This window comes from Lepisma saccharinum, chromosome 21 (genome assembly GCF_977018435.1).
Source record: "Lepisma saccharinum chromosome 21, izLepSacc3.1, whole genome shotgun sequence".
NCBI classification, from domain to species: domain Eukaryota; kingdom Metazoa; phylum Arthropoda; class Insecta; order Zygentoma; family Lepismatidae; genus Lepisma; species Lepisma saccharinum.
In genome coordinates, this window is record NC_139249.1 from 63039462 (window position 1) to 63057729 (window position 18268).

Here is an 18268-nt window from a genome sequence, read left to right on the forward strand (position 1 = left end):
ATTTTCTCAAAAAAGTAACTGTTACTTGTAGCCCTCCCCGATGGCACAGTGGTAGCGTCATCCCCTTGTAATCAAGGGGTCGATACCCGGTAGAGGTACATAGTGGTTCGGATTCCACTTCAAACTGTCGGTCCAGTCCCAATTAGCCTTTCTGTGCATAAAGGCAACAGTCTAAAGTGTGATCCAAACGGAAACTGTTTCTAAGGACGTGAACAAAAGGTCATTTTCACCCTTACAAAGGGCAAAGTGAGCGATATTTAAATTTGGTCAGCTTTTTGGGACGATTTCATGGGGTGTCGTAATCGGGCATTTTTTGCCTCCGAGGCTTCCTTCATGGAGAACATTTATGTCAGTGAGTCAGTCAGTGGTGGGATTGGGGCTATATATATATATATATTGGATATATGAAATTATCTCGACTTGAGAAAATTATTTATTATTATTATTATTATTAAAACAGCTATTTTCCAAAGGAAAATAGTATCAAGGTTAAGGGTAGAATGTTATGTTTTGCAGGATAATACACAGGTTGCATTGCACACTAATGAAGTGTATTCTGAGTATGTAAATATTAATTATATTGTTTCTTCATCAATACTGAATACTGTTTATATTTATTTACATTTTTTAGACTTAAGATCGCTCAACAAGATTGATGTCTACTTAAACATTCTGCCAAACTGAAACATAGGTATTTAATTCTTGCTGGGCCATATCCTACATAAACATATAGTGTCATTGGTAAAGCAAGTATCACAACTTATAATATATATCATATTTCTGATGGAAGTCTATTTTTTCTGTGTTATCCAGATATTGTTTTTGGAATTAATAAGGTAAAAAGGAGAATGAGAAGTATATGAATTGGTTTTGGATGGTAGCAAAAGGGGGAAAAAGTCTTATCTTTGATTACACAAAAAAACACTGTGGGTATATGTTTTGTTGTTACTATAAGGAAGACGGGAGCAGCGTGATCCCCCTTCCTACGCAACACATTTTTTTGGATAAGTATATTGAAACTGTGCACAGATGGAGCCACATTTTCTTATCTTATGTTAATATATTTTCTTCAAAATTTTCCATGTTGAAAATAAAGAGGAATTACGTAAAATTTAACGTTATGTTTGGCAAAATATATATTTTTTTACAGTTTCAAACTCTACAGAAATATATTGAACTAACTAACTCTCTAGCCTTCTTAAACCTGAAGGTTCATGGCTGCAGCAACACAGGCCTTCCACCTGTGCCTATCCTGAGCAAGATCTATATACTCTTTTCCATCCTTACCGATTTCCTTTAGGTCCATCTCAACGTTCTCCCTCCATCTTCGTCTTGGCCTTCCTACAGGTCTCTTACCATCAGGTTTCCCAACAAGAATCCTGTAAACTCCTCTTTCCTCTCCCATTTGTGCCACAGGGGCTGCCCACCTAAGTCTTCTTGATTTAATTATTCTAATAATATCTGAACATGAATACAAATTATGTACAGTAGTTCTAAATTATGTAACCTTCTCCACTCACCTGTCTCCTCATCCCTTTTAGGTAAATTATATTTTCCTAAGGATCTTATATTCAAACACTCTCAATTTATGTTCCCCTTTCAATGTAAGGGACCAAGTATCGCATCCATATAATAATACAGGCAAAATTACTGTTTTGTTTATTTTAACTTTTAGTTTCTTAGATATTAAACGTGAAGACAAAAGTTTATGAAGAGAAAAGTAACATGCATTTCCTGAATTAAGCCTGCTTTTCGTTTACTCTTTAATATCATTTTAATTTGTTAGTATTACTCCTAAGTATTTGAATTTGGAAACTGGTTCAAACAAGTTGTTATCAATAATTAGATTTTGATTATTACCTAACGCTAAATACGTATATTGAAAACAAGATGAATTTAATTTTTTTAATTAAAAACTAAAATATATTGACTTCACTGCAGACACAATAAAGTAACATGATTTGCTCTGGCCCACTCGATTACATCAAGATTTTTTGTGTGGCTTAGATGACCATCTAAAATGAGAAGAACAGGATCGTTTTCTGTTGGTTTGACATGACTGAGGAAGTGATCAAACCAAATTGTGAATATATACATGTTCATCCAGCCAGATGTGTTACATGTAAATGCAGTTCTTGGTGGTGCTTCATCCTTTAATTCAGCCTTCATACGCTGCTGCCTGGTAAAGTTGGTCATGTGTGGAATGAGGTATCCAGCAGCTGACATGCATATGACTGCGGTACTTGACTCACCACGATCTGCAGATACAGTGCGGCCTACCTGTTTTTTCTCCACTGCTGCTAACACATCAGAGTTTCGAGAAGGAACTGTGCCAATTGACGTTTCGTCTACATTAAAGAGTTGGTGTGGTGGAAATGGCCTACCATTGATCTAATTTGCATTTTTAAGAAGTTATTTTTAACGAAAATGAACAATAATCGAATTTGAACGGTGGGAATAATATAGTGGGGCAAAGTGATCCCCTACAGGGACCGGTTTGTCCCAACTCCTTGCTGGCAATTGTCAGCCATTATAACAGCCAAAGAGCTCATTTAAGTAGAAGTGTTACCATTCTAATCAGTGGTGATTTATTCATTTTAGTTTTTTTGACTTTTAACCACTGTTATTTTTTAAAAGAGATTTACCTCGTTTCAGAGGCTGAATCTGCCTCCGTCTTCAGGGTAGCGTGTAGTCTGTTAGGTCACATAAATGGTTGCCTAGGAGGATTATTCTTGGTGGCCTAGGCTTCACCGTGTTACCATGTTTATTAAAGCTTGACCAATGCTCTTTCATAATAAATTTTAACCAGTACATTTAGTCAGCAATGCAATAAACAAAATTAAATCACGTAAACTGTTTACCTTAGATCAGACATTCCAAATGTGAGTTTTTGTTCAGAGCGACTTAGTAATAACAAAACGGAAACCATATCTGTAGTACATTCGTTTTGGCTGCTGTGCAGTTCACATGTTTCACATCAAAAAACTTCACCATTCAGTTCACATTTCAAGGGGGATCACCTTACCCCAGGGGATCACGCTATCCCGGTTTCCCCTAATGCCATGATGGATAATTTATTCCAGTATTGATTATAGAAAATAAGTGTAACACACCTCCATATTACTAAAATAATAAAAATATACAGTAATGTAACTTCTTTAATCACAAAAAATAGCTGCCTTGATGGCCAAGTGTGTTGAGTAGTCAATTACAATCTACCCACTGAAGTTTCAGTCTTGGCTGGGAATACATATACTTGTGTGATTCCCTTTATCATATTCATATAATCAGGGTGTGAATTCCTGAAGGGACAGGGAGGAATTCCCCCATCAATAATGTTGGCCTCAAAATCCACCCCCACCAAAAATTCTGTGGGGGAGAGTTTTTTTACAACAACAAAAGATGAGCAATTACTTTTGACTTCAAATATTCTACACCAAGGATAGTATCAAAAACATCCTCACAGTGGTGTGGTTGTGACTGTTGAAATGTTTTTCTCCCTCTCTCTTTCTCTTTCTCCCCCCTCTCTCTCTCACACACGCACACTCTTTCAAGAGATCATTAACAGATGTACACCATTAAAAATATGTGCACAATAAAAGTAAAAGATCATAATGGAGATGCATTACTTGAATAAACTTGGACACTTGGAACATAGTTGGACACTTTGAGTAATTATAGCAAAGAAAACTAAATCTTAATTACTTTTATTCTACCTTTTTGTGAATTTATGTGCAAATAGAGTTATGTGTTAGGCCAGAAATAAAGAGGAAGGTGTGAAAATAAATTTCATTCAAAATTTGTTACCAAATATGACATTATTTAAATTTTAAGGAATCTCAGGTTTAATTTGGGAGGATGAAATATGTAATTACTTTGATTCTTCAGTATTTTCTTCCCCAAAATAAAATTAAAATTGGAAAAGTTTCACAATGCAAGAAATATATTTGGGTCTTGATTTATCTACTAGTTACTAGTAGCAATAATTTATTCTTTCTTTCCATAAAGAATATGAAAAATATGTCCATGTATACAAATCACTATTTATGTTTTTATTCATATTCCAGAATGTCTCCATGTTCAAAGTTGAAGTATGCATTGGAACCATATCTTGATGGTATTGCTGTTGTCATTGGATTTCTGACAATATGCATGTTGGCCTTAGGCTTGGCCAACTCTTTAAGTACACACCCAGTGACAGAAAACAACACTGTGCTTTTTGCAGTTGCTCTTGGATTAGTAGTTCTAGTGATCTTCATATTTGTGGTTTGTCGAATGATAGCAAACTGCCAAAAAAACAGGATGCATCAGAGACCGGAAACTGAGGTGAGCTTGATACAGTAAATTCAACTGGACTTTTTTCTTGTGTATCTTTCCTAATTTTATCTTTGTAAAGCTATCACTAAGATATTTTAATTACTAGGATATCTGCCATTATTTGAATTGCCTTAATCCTGCATTAGGTACATAATTTTTTGTAACATATTTAGACATGTGGGTGATGCCTGTCACCCAACACTTTAACTATCTTTAAAGTATGGCATACACTGTGAACTACACTGCACATGTGTGCTGAAAGTTGTTTCTCTGTCCTTGTTCTAATTTCAAGTGCGTACACTTCTAAGCAATGAAGCTTAATATTGAGTGGCAGTTATCTACTATTGGGCTAAATACATAACAACCAAAGCAGTGTCATGTTCACTTTCATCACTTACACACACCTGTGTGTACTTATCTTCTTTATTAACCCACCTCCGTATAACATCTGAATCTGCTGTGTGCCCTATCTATCAATGCCTTGACATTTTTCTTGTTACATATTTAGTTGCATGGTTGACATGGTTGCACCCACACATGCAACTGATGTGGACTTTATAATATTACATCACTGAAAAGTGCAGCCAAATTACACAGCTGAGGTAAAGAGTAAAGTTCCCCATGCATATAGCACTGTGCCATGAAGGCACATTCTCGATCTCGGCCATTTTGGAGGTGATGTGATCAGTGCCATGCTCCAGCCACCAGCAACCTCAGGGTTGCCCTAAGGTTTGAGATTGATTTGAGACTGGGTGAGCCCCAGAGCAGCTTTATGCAGGGACAAAGCCGGTAATAGTCCAACCCACATCTTAGATCACCCACATCAGAAATCAAACCTGGGTCTCCTGCATGGCAGTCAGACACTCTACCAACTACAGAGCAGAAGGAATTACTTGGCAGTGACGTCATCTCTCCCACCCACGGACGACAAGGTGATGTGCAAACCAATCACAATCATTCCAAGAGGGGTGATGCAGGCGTGCAAAACCCCCAGACTGCTACATTAGTCTAACAAACCGCAGCTACGAACGAGGGATTGCAGGCTATTTTGTTTCTTTGTTAGGGAGTTTTTTTTTTGCTGGTTTTGTCATTGTACAATGAGCAGTGGCATAAAGAAAGGTAAGCCCTTGCACAGCGATGCAAGAGAAATAGTTTTCAATGTGTATAGGTACTTTGATTACGATGAAAACAAAACTGCAGATGTTCACAGAATGTCCATGGCGACAGGTGTCAGTGAAAGGTCTGTGTGGAGAATTTTGAAGGAGAAAGACAAAAGTGTTGTGAGTGCGAGCGGGAAACCTTTTTCAACGGTGGGCAAAAACCGACCGAACGTCCAGCAACGTGTCACAAATCTGGATTCTTTTGATGAAGCAGTCATACACCGAACAATCCATGATTTATAAAAGAAAGGCATTGTTTTCACCATACATAAACTGATGAAGGAACTGTAAGAAAATATTAATTTTAAGGGTTCGCGTTGGTCGTTGTATATGATCATAAGAAAATTAGGATTCAGATTTAAAAAGCATACTGTAAGCAGCAGGAAGCTAGTCCTTGAACGAAACAGCATCATTGCGTTATGGGCAGCGATCATTTTTGCATGAAAGTACAGAACTGCGCAGAGCAAACCGCCAGTCTTTCATTTACATGGATGAAAGATTCATGAACACACACCACACTGTCCTCAAAGTTTGGCTGGACTCCAAAGATTCGGGGAGGGGGTGGGAGTAAAAGTGCCAACAGGAAAGGGTATCAGGTTTATTATTGTGCATGCCAATGGTGAAAGTGGATTTGTAGAGGGGGCGAAGATAGTGTTCCTTTCAAAAACAGCTTCTGAGGACTATCATGGGGAGATGAACACTAACAATTTTATGATGTGGTTCGAAGAACAGCTTCTTCCCAATCTGCCCCCAAACTCTGTTATTGTGTGTGACAATGCTCCGTATCACAACAAGCTAGTGGAAAAAATCCCAACATCAAACAGCAGGAAGGATGAAATGAAGTCGTGGCTGTCATCTCACAATATACTGCATACAGAAGGTTTGCTGAAAGCCGAATTATATGAAATAATTAAAATAAACAAACATAAAATAAACATCTAGCAGTGCTAACATTAAATTGAAAATTGGTAGTTTGCACCGCGATCCTTACTGCCGTACTCTTACTTGTGCCATGGTTCCTTTCATAGTAGTTGGCAACGCTGACTTAGCAGGGAGTAACGTTACTGCCAGGTTATTCCTTCCCGGCTGTAGACTGACATGGTTCTTAGCTGACTTTAGAACAAAGATAAAGAAAGAATGTCCAGTTACACAAAAGCACACAAGTGCAGATACAGTTCACAGTACTGTAATCTCGCAATGAATATGGATGGGTGGCACTGATTATCCAAGCACCTAATGCAGGGTTAAAGAAAGTACTTTGCTTTGAAGCATATGCATATAGATTGTTATTTTATTATTTAAATAATAACTTGTGTAGAAAATCTAATATAAATCTACTCATATTAGAAAAATACATTGTTATTGGGTGTCAACCACCACATGCTATCTTCTTCCATTATTTCTGAACTCCCCATATTAATCTTAAGTAGACTGTTCAAACGAACATATCAGTTTTACAATTTCACATTTATATAATAAAAGTATTTAGCAGATCAGGTTCAGCTACAAGTTGTTTTACAACCTAACCCTTTTCAGATAATAGGTAATAAAGACATAGAAATAACATTAAAGTTAAACAAACAATGAAGACATGAACCTACTTTTAAGCATATGCAAAATAGCAATAATATCATACTATAGTACAATATTATAATAGGTGCTAAATTACTTGGATGTGATGTCCATTTTCTTCTAGCATTTATCATTCTCACCCCCGCAAGAGGTGGAAATGAATTTGACAGTCTAGGGGAAGCATTGGGCACCCACAGAAATTTTTCTAAAGAGGATGAAAATCATAATTTCAGTTCTGATGTGGCATATACCTGCATTGAAAATTGTCTTATGCCAAATTTATAATTCATAGTAAAACAGATTTGTTGTAAGAGAGGGGATATGCGTGTGTGTGTGTGTGGGGTGTGTGTGTGTGTGTGTGTGTGTGTGTGTGTATAGTGAGAGGGAGAGAGAGGGGGAAGAAATAAATTAATGAAGAGAGAAAGCGAAAAGAAAGAAGAGGTAGCGGGAGATGGGGAGAGAATAATGAAGAAAACAAGTCAGAAAATGGAGGAGATAAGATAGTAATAGAAATAATCAACAAGAGGAAGTGTCAGCAAGCACACATTAAATGCAAAGATCATAAGATAGAAAAATTTGCACCATTGTTAGGCTTCTTGTTTAGTCATTCTCACATTTTGAATCCTTGTATAAGAATAGATGAATGAACTAAATTTTTGGGTGTGTTGGCACATGTGCCCATTCAACCTTTAAAGTATACAAGAAAAATCCTCTTACCTAAACAGTGTGAGAGGCCCTTTCTTCTCGAAAAGCTAGAAACATTTGTTTTTACAGACACTGTCATCATCTTCCAACATGGAAAACAAACAGTTGTGAAGATTAAAACATTACATACACAACACAATGGAGGGTCCAGTCCTTGCAGCAATTGAGCATGTGTCCACTTCGAAGCTCAGTTAAAATGACCTCTTCTCGATGGAAGGGACTGTACAAGGAATGCCTTGCACCAATGATTGACTTGATAGCATGAAACTTGTTCCCCACTTCTTCATCCCACTCTTCCTGCCAAGTATCAAGAAGGGAGAAACAAAACAGGTCCCTGATTGGCAAAAGGTGGACCAGAACATTGTTGTCTGCATCAGCAGACTTGGCGACAGCATCACAGAGTTGATGAACTGCTATTGATAGTTCATTATTTTTTTAATGATAATTTAATTTCAATACTGGCTCTAACAATTTATTGAACAAGAAAATGACTAATATACTTAGGGGAAGAGGGACAAATATGAAATAGGGGTACAAATATGGAATACCATTATATCTCGCCTGGTAAGTGCTGCACTCTAGCAAGAACTACGTGAAATGCTGGGCAGTGTTCCTCACCACCACAGGAAGCAATTAGTTTGCATCTCGAGGTTGAACAGGGAAGGTTAGAACGATTATTGTGGTTCCCGCCCAAAGTGAAAAGTTTGGAGGTAAGTACCTTTTTGCCTTGCGCTTCTTATTAGTACACAGAATGAAAATACATGGTATACAGTTTTGTAGCATATCAATCAGGCTTTATTCTGGTATTTTGCGTATATTGTTGAGGTGAGTTTGAATACACTTTTGGCCCTCGATACTCGAAGGTAACAGTGGCTCAAATATGGAATAGTAGTATTCCATATTTATACCCTATTTATGAACAAAAATTATTAACGTGGAAGCAATGAGTTTGTTGTTCCTAAAAGTTTCTCAAACGAATCGGATTTGCATCGTACATTGTCAATTGTATTAGAAATTCCAGTACCTTAAACTGTACATAGGATTTCATGGCAAAAATAGTGTCTTCTCTCTCCGCTGGAAGGAAAGCGGATTGGTATGTTTGTTTCTTGTGTGTGTGTTCATTGTTAGCCAAAATAATGATTTACAGTCCTTCGCGCAGCGCACTACAACTGGCTTCATTGCCAATCCTACTGTAACCAACACTCATGTCCTTGCTTTGAAAGGGAAACAACAAGTAGGAGCAATCAGTTCTGCAGAGCAGGGATCACTTGTTACAATTGTAACATGCATGAGTGCAAGTGGGATCTTTGTACCTCCAATGATAATTTTCCCTCAAGAAAACATGAACAGCCAGCTAATGAGGGGAGCTACACCAGGATTTATTGCTGCTTGCCATTCCTCAGGGTGGATACAGAGTAATCTGTTTACCATCTGGTTCCATCATTTCATAGAGAAGGTACAACCATCAGCTGAGTCACCAGTCCTCCTAATTTTAGATGGACATTACACCCATTCGAGAAATTTGGCTCGCGACAACAATGTGTGCATGTTATTTCTACCTCCGCACTCCACTCACAAGATGCAGCCCTTGGACAGGACATTCATGAGTCCTTTGAAAGCGTACTACAGCGAGGAATTGCGTATTTGGATGAGGCTGAATGTTCGGCCACTGACAAACATGGACATCGCCGAACTCTTTGGTAAGGCATACTTCAAATGCCAGACCGGTGAGATTGCTGTGAATGGGTTTCGTGTGGCAGGACTGTACCCAGTGATTTCCAATGTTTTTACAGATGCAGATTTCCTTGCATGTAGTCAAGGAGACCACAACTAGAACACAACTGATTTCACCACACATGACGTCACCCTAGAGACAGTAGCTGGCAATAGATTTGCATCTGGATCCAAACCCGAAGATGGAACAGGACCTTCTGCTAGAAGTGAAGTGGCCACCCCATGGGACATCTCACCTATTCCTGCAACAATTAAGAAGAGGCAAGGAAGTAGGGGAAGGAAAGCAGGGACCTCTCATATCCTGACTTCATCACCATATAAGACTTCCATTGAAATGTCCACTGCTGTTAAGAAAAAGCCTGTTAAAAACAATGGAAAAAAGGGGAAATCGCAATTACCAAAAGACTGCGAATCATCAGACTCGACAACAACGGCATATTCAGCATGCGAGATGACTCTTCTGATCTCAGTATGTCAGATGGCAGAACACCAATTTGTGATGATGCTGAATGTCTTTTCTGTTCTGGACAATTTTCTGATGATAAGCATGGAGAAGAATGGGTTAAGTGCAAAATGTGTGATATGTGAGCTCATACTGAATGTGCAGGATATGATAATGGACTTTACATTTGCGATTTTTCTAAGTAGGTAAATAGTGCCATCATAATCATAGTGATACAGACATGTACAGTTTAGAAACTTTCTCATATTTGTGACTTTATAGTGTTAATTTATTTCATGTTTTCACTACAATTGTGTTTAATGTGTATATATGTTCATTTTCTGCACAATGTTGTCAGTATTCCATATTTGTACCCCATTTTCTTTTGGAGCAATCATGTCAACTTTTAGGAGAATGTTATTTGCAAATACTTACTATAATGTTACGTAGTCTAAACCTTATATTCTATTAAAGAACTAATTAAGGAAGAAGAGGGTAGTTTCTCACATAAATTCTTCAAAAAATGTGCCATTGAATGGTCAAAAACAAAATGGTATTCCATATTTGTCCCCCTTCATCTACATATTATTAAACGTATTAAAAATTCACGAACAATAACAGTGAACCTACAGGGAAAGATATTTATGGGTGAAGAAATGAAAAAGTCTTTGTATAGCTTAAAATATTTCAATGTTTTGCTCCACTAAATGCTAATGATGATGATGATGATGATAAGTGTTTCTTTCAGGTACCTTTCTATCGCCCCGCCCCCCCCCCCTCCCCCGGACAAAATTGTACAACAAACCAAAGTATAAAACTTTTCTGCTACCGTTGTTTCCCTCGCATCGGACCGCATTACTTTGTGTGGCGAATATTTTTGCCTTTATATTTCCCTCTGTAAATATTAACGCCCACACTTATCCAATCTTACAGAAGAAACAGAATAAAACTGGCAACCACACTAGCCTTATCTCCTCTCTCTCCCATCTCGAATGCGCAGTAGTGCTTTCCACACCAAAAGCGCCAACTCGTTGTCATCAAAGCCGACGTGGTATTTTCTTTATAATTGATTCACTGACACAACAGAATATTTGGAAATGATAAGAAAATCGATTGTTGAGTCAAAGGTGGACTGACTGAAAAGTGTTGAGTTAAAAAAAAATATTTATGTGATTGTTAGAATCTAGCCACCACATTGCTTTTTTGCACCTTCGAGAATGTAAATGTTACAGACAAGTGGTGGTATACAAAAGACAAGATGCATTTGAGCTGCATTGCAGTTGTAATAGTGGAATATTACAGTTCTTTGCTGCACGACAAAAGAAGAATGAAGAGAACATTAGACTCTTACTTTACTGTTTCAGCGGCATGACCTAGCAAGAAATCGCGGGAAGTTGTAGGCACGTCTCCTTCAACACAGTCTACCGTGGGATCTTCCAGTTCCAACCTGCATCCTTCGAAATCATCAGGTGCAAGAGAAGAACATCATCACTACAGCAAACAGTGGGAAGAAAATTACAGTTGGCTGTAGTATAGTGAAGAAAAAGGAGGTGTGTTTTGTAAACTATGCCAAAATTTCATGAAGAATATTGCAAAATTTCTGCAAAGGACAGGTGGCATGTTCATAACTGCTCCTTTTACATCTTTCAGAAAAGCTTTGGGGGAAAATGGGAAATAAGAGAAACATGAACACTCTTCAGCTTATACTGTAAGTGTACAAATGAAAAACCTCAAACAGGCTATGAAGAAACCCGTTTATGCTCAAGTTGTTCAACAGAATGAAATTGAAAGAGTGTTAAACAGAAAATGTTTCAAAATACTTTGCGGGGGTTTGTACTTTTTGGTGAAGGAAGAAGTAGCTTTCACTACTAAATATGAAAGCATCATTGAAAGTATTTTGGATGTAATGAGTGATGAATTTAAGGTGTGGAGAGAAGCTCTAAGTGATAGATCGAATTACAGCAGCAAGGATACAGCATGTGATTTGCTGGTGTGTTTGGGCGAAGTATTGAGGGAGAAACTGAAGAAAACGTTGGAAAACAAGAAGTTCTCCATTTTGGCAGATGAAAGTGTCTCTTTGAGAAATGAAACGGAGTTAAGTATAATGTTCAGAGTTGTTGAAGATAAGGTCCCGGTGGAAAAGTTTTTGTTAATAGTCAAAATTCCTAATGGAAGGGCAGAAACTATTGCAAATACTATTGACAAAGAGCTTGCTGCTCTTGATCTAACATACGATGATATTGTTGCTTTCGGATTTGATGGTGTCTCAAATATGGCTGGGAATGTTGGAGGTGTGAGAAAGAAGCTTTCGGAAGAGGCTCACAAAGAGATTCTGTATATGCACTGTAGAGCACATACTTTGTCCCTTGCAGCGGCTTCCTGCAAGAATAAAAACGAAAAGGTAAAAATATTTTTTCATGTTTTGAAAGACATTTACAAGCTGTTTAGCAAGTCGCCTAAAAAGGAAAATATTTTGCAGGATATTCAGGCAATAATCAATGACCCAGTTATCAAGATTCCAGAATGTATGGAAGTCAGATGGCTATCGCACTACAGAATAGTCAACTCTGTCTCCAGAAGCTTGAAGTCAGTTTTGATGGGTTGTGACCATATCCACAATGAAGGGGCGGAGGCATGTTGCTGGATATCAGAAATGAAAGTTTCATTATTACCTGCAATGTGATGAATGAAATCCTCAGTGCACTTTCGATCCTCAGCAACGCTTTGCAAAAGAAGGATTTGAGTCTGGCCAAAGTCATCCCTCTAATTACTTCAACCAAATTGCATTTGCCGGATAGGTGTTAACACATCAACAGTGATCTGCAAAAAAGTATTCAGACCAAACTGAAGAATATCTGGCCTGAAGCGCACCTGGTTGCTGATGGAGATGCTAGGAAAACTTTCTGTGGGATTAAGGAATATGCGGAAAGTGTAATTGAAGAAATGGAAAACAGGTTCAACATTCAATCTATTGATACCATGAGATTTGCAAGCCAATTTGAAACCTTTCAGTCAGTAGTAAACTTGCAAGACACCGAAGTCGAAAGGTTTTGTGCTAATTTTCCCATGCTTAAAATGGAAGGCATTCTTGCTGACCTCAAGTCCTACAAATTTTTTGTCAAGTCCGATGCTTGATAATGAATTATATACAGAAGCTGACAGTCCATTGTTGAAAATCTTAGAAGCTGACGTGGGATATTGCGAGTTGAAAAAACTCTGTGCACTCCTTGTCCTAGTTAGTATCCTATTCATAGCACTGAAAGACTTTTCTACACTGGCTGTCGTTACGGGAATGGTTAGGACAAGAACTAGAATGCTACCAGAAACTGTAATGCATTGCATGATAATAAGCATTGAGGGACCTAAGATTCCAACTGATGATTTTCTGGAGAAAACAGTAGATTTAAATGGCACAAAGAAAGCTCGCAGGATAAGATTGCTGTAAATTCTTCATGTCATCTTAAGCTTTGCATGATGTGTTCTATTGAGTTTAATAATTGTAATATTTTTCCTGGTTCACCATTGTGGAATTTGTTCTGGATGATAAAATGTAAAAGTAGGAGGTGATGTTTTGTAATTTACTGTTTACTATTGTAATGCTAATTTCACAAGATAATATATTTATAAATGTTAGACAACAGGCTAATAAAAAGAAATAGAGACGTATAAAAAGAAAAACCTATGTCCTTCCACATTGAATTACTAAGTATACTTAGGTCACCGCATCCTACTTTATTTTTGTTACTGTACATCATTTACCACCTGTAACGCTCAGCATCAAGTTCATTAATGAACCACGAACAACCACGGGCAATCCTGAATGTTAAACGCACATATGTTGTATTTTGCATTGAGATTCACAATGCCCTCTCGGTTATCTGGAATGCCCCATCCCACCTGGAGCAAATTTTCTGAAAGAAACACTGATGATGATGATGTGTAATTGGGCCTCTCCAATGGTAATGTCATAACGCTGGCACCTTGTAATCAAGGGGGGTCCTGATTCCAATCCCAGATCCAACTTGAAACTTCCATTCCTCATTAACCTATCTGTGCATAAAATGGAATGGACTTAAAACTAACTAACTTTGGCAAATAATGCATTTATCTCCTCTCAAAAAGAGTGCTAATTTCCCATCTGAATCTAGAAATGGATGGCAACCCTACACCCCCAATGCAAAAGTTTAATTTATGCAGTGGGGAAACAGTTGAAATAGGAGTCATATTTTCCCTAGGTATACCACTGGTTAGTACATCTGTTCAGCTTGAAGAGATAAAGAAAGTAGTTCACTTGATGATGAGAGAAAAGATGACCTGTTCAAACAATCGGGAACACTAGTAATTTTATTATAGTAATAGTAATATTTAATTAAGTTGTATGAAAATTGTTTTTTTTTTTACAAAGTGAAATATCCCAAGTAACCACACCGTTGGACCAACTGCAGTTTTTACCTGGGAAAGGTTGGCTTTTTACGTTGGTTGGCAAATTGAAGTTGGTCTTACGTTGGGCCAACGGTTGTTGCCAACATTCGCTCAACATGGAAAATAGAGTCAAAATCAGTTTTAAAAACTACTTTCAAATGGTAAGACAACTTTCAAGAGTATGCTGTAAATTCCACGTAGATTGTAAAATAAGTGACATGTAACAGTGTTTTTCTTCGAATATTTCAGTCACTGTACATACTGCAAATATAATATTTTGTTAATGAAAGTAGAAGTTATTCTTAACTTGTAGTCAGTCACCAATCCTTTGTCAGCTGCCATGGATGAAAGATATGTTGGGAATTTCTTATTATTTGTCTCTTGAGCTGTAGCAGAACAAGTCTTACAGGTATTCTTGTGAAAGTGGTTCAACAATGTTACAGACTAAATTCCATGAAAGGTGGAAAATTAAGTAAACTCTACAAAGTGTTTTGTGCTACCACTTTAAGGTACCTTGAAATCAATGGTGCCATGTGAATTAGAAAGTGCTCTGTATTTTTTTATATTTTACACAAATAATTTGTAACTATAGTTTATATTTGGCCTCACAATAAATTATATATATCAGAAAACAAATCTATCCAGACTGTAGTTTTCAACACATTGACCCAATGTAAAAACCACATTGGCCCAACATAAATACGATAGATTGGAACCATGGCCAGAATTACCATTGCTCAATGGGTCTTACGTTTTGCCAACCATTTTCAGTACGGTTGATCCAACCACTTTTGGTTACTTGGGATATATGTCTCATTCTTATTTTCCTGGAGAACAATAATTACGTTGTACAGTAGGGATGTTTGATGAAGTTAAAAGAAAAATAGTTGATCAATTAATTAAATTTATTCCTGCGAAATTTACCAAGATATTTTCTTTAGATCAATCCATTACATTTTGTTTAAAATTGTTGTAATTGAGGAGTCATTTGATATGCATGTACAAAATTAGTTTGTAACAATGAGGTTCCGCACCATGGCCATGTGGTTTAAGAAGCCATGTTTGATTCTCCTGTGGCGGAAATGTAATAACTTTTCTCCCAAGATCGGCCTATGTATGGGACCAGTGGCCACCCACCATCGTGAAGAAATTAGGAAGCTACGAATGTGTAGCCTAACGCAGTCATGGAAACCTACAACAACAACTTGGGGTTTCTGTAACTGGTTGGGTGATCTTCTACCTTAGCAGAGGAGTAAGGCCAGCAGCCAATAGGTAGACCTTGGCCCTCACAGGCTGCTGTGACACAGGCTTATAACAATGAAACTGTCAGTTTCACGAGCTATTTGCATAAATGCATTATTACCAAACTTTTAATCCAGCATAAAAAACACCCTATAGTTTCTTGGATACCGAGAAGGGACACAGACCTATTATGTAAGGCTTCACACAGTCTTAGGCTAAAAATAAGTATTAATATAGTGTATATCAGTTTTATTTCTGTCAAGCTTAATTAATAGATAAATGTGTATTTAAATCATGATCTCAATTTGTAGAGAAGAGGTGGGTACTGACAGACACTTGAGCAAAATGGTTATTTACGTAATGTAAGATATTTAATGTATCATAATGAAATTCCATTGAACTTCTGAGAACATTTACTGTATGAATACACAAGAAACATCAAGTAAAAGACATGGATATAAACAATGTGTAGTAAAAGTGAATTTATGATGGGGATCCAGGGTAGGGTAAGTAGCCTTGGGCACATTTCATGGTCAAGACACAAGTCAAGCAAGATAAATGTCATGTAACCAGCAGTTACATTTACAACAATAAATATAGTTTTCTTCAAAAGGTTCACAGCAAACTATAGTTTTCTCATCTGAAGAGCTGATTCAGTAGAGATTCCTTTTCTTGTCTTTTCCTTTGATTGAGCCCATGCAAGATGCACATATTTTAGGGATTTTCCATGGCTTGTTGCTTGAAGCTTTTCTACAAAGATACTTGATAAGAGCTTAAGGTTTTTTCCCCCTTCTTTTGCGGGATGTTCTCCTCTTGTTGCTTGCATCTGTCATAGGTGATATTGACATATTTCACCAATTAAAGTGCAATATGATATTAAACACTGTCCTCGCTTGTACAAGTTTTTGTGTATGAAGGTCCACTTATTAAAAAAAACAACAATGAAGTAACCATATGTCTTATCTGTGTGGTGTAAACTCTTCATAAATGTAAAAATGCACTGACCTTACCATATAGTACCTAGAGGATTTAGATTAGGTTTCATGGTCTGGACTCTGGATTCTCTAGTAGAGGGGAACTTGACAAGGGTACTCGAGGTGCTCTACTAAGTGGAAAATACTTGAATCACCTACTGTAAGGGGTGACTCTTCCCTAGCTTCTGTGGTCCATTATCATATCTCTTTCGGTGTTTTAGTTCCTCAAAGGTATTGCATTTAGAAAATTAAAGGGCTATTTAAGAAAAGCAGCTCTCACATTTGTTACTAGTCATTATTTTTTATTAATTACAAAAAGCACTAAAGACTTTGTTATGTTGCTGAGTTAAGATCAGTCGTTTTCAGCAATTCAGATTTGAAAAGTAAATTAATGCCTGCCTGATTGCATTTCTTTTAATTGTTGAAGACTCTTTGTTGCAAAGATGTAGCAGAAAACGTAGCTCCAAACACATATTGCACTCTACTGCAGGACTCTCTACCACACACATGAATAATCAAATTGAACCCCCAAAATTACTTTTTCAAGAATCTAGTGTCATTTCAGATCTTTGTATTGTAATATTACAAATAATTGCCAATATGATCGTTGAAGGTTCATGTTGCATACATACTTACAATAAATAATAATAATAAAAAAAAACTTTTGATTTAAAACCATTTACTTGTCTAGTTGTATCGTCCTATCTTTCTGTTTGGTGTTGCATGAAAGCATATTTCCTTCTCATTTCACCTAAATGTTATATATTTAATATCATGAGGTAACCATTTGTGGTTAATTATTTAAGTTATATATTTTAAATGTCTAGTAGTTCATTATCATGTAGTCTCCAGCATTCAAACACCCATGTAACCTCTTCCCTTTTAAGAAAAATACAGTGCTTTTCATGGTCGAGTTGGCCATGAACTGGCAGTTAGCACCCTGGGAAGTAAGAGTGTATCTGCTGTAATTTAGACCCACAGATGTACGCTGACATTGGCATTGGATACGTCAGTGCTTCAGTATCTAGATAGCTGGTGTCCAGTTTGCACATGTTTGTGAAGTGTTAAGGTGTTAAAAAGTGTTTTAGATTGTTTTGTTTTACTTTACGTATTACTGGTGCTTTTCTGCAGTCTAATACTATTGCACTATACGTACAATTTAAAACAAAAATGTATGACTCTTACATCATTAAGAATTCTTGTAGGAAAGTTAGAATGTGTTTTGCATCATAATCCCCAGATGTTCCTGTTTTACATAGAGACAGTGTTCGAAAACTTGTGAACAAATTTAGGGCAACAGGGTCTGTTCTTGATAAGAAGCGAAGAGTGAAGTGGCATGTGCTTACAGAAGAGAAAATAGACTACGTTGGAGCAGGATTTGAACATACTCCTCAAAAATCCCTCTGGCACCTTGCACAAGAAACAGATGCCCATGGGGTCTGCATGGTAAGCTACCAAGCTTTTAAACTTAAAGCCATACATTAGAAGAATTGATAGAAAATATCAGGAGAAAAATTGAAGCAATTTTGGTAGGTTTTAGTGAAAATTACCTATAAAGATGCTGTAAATGTGTGGATGCAGGAGGACATCATTTCCAACACCTCTTGTAAAAGGTATGTGCTCATTTTAATTGTAACTGTCAATGTAATTGTACAAGCTTATTTCATTACATAGCTAGCGGTTTCAGTTACGCAGATGTT

At 37.1% G+C, this 18268-nt stretch overlaps 1 protein-coding gene across 2 annotated transcripts in view; it reads left to right on the forward strand.

Moving 5' to 3' along the window:
• Positions 1-18268, forward strand: part of LOC146004036 (uncharacterized) — a 119051-nt gene that overhangs the window by 82228 nt on the left and 18555 nt on the right. For both annotated transcript variants that reach the window (XM_083142614.1, XM_083142615.1), the window contains exon 2: positions 4068-4326. In XM_083142614.1, the coding sequence (XP_082998740.1) occupies positions 4068-4326 (259 nt within the window). The remainder of the gene's footprint in view (positions 1-4067; positions 4327-18268) is intronic.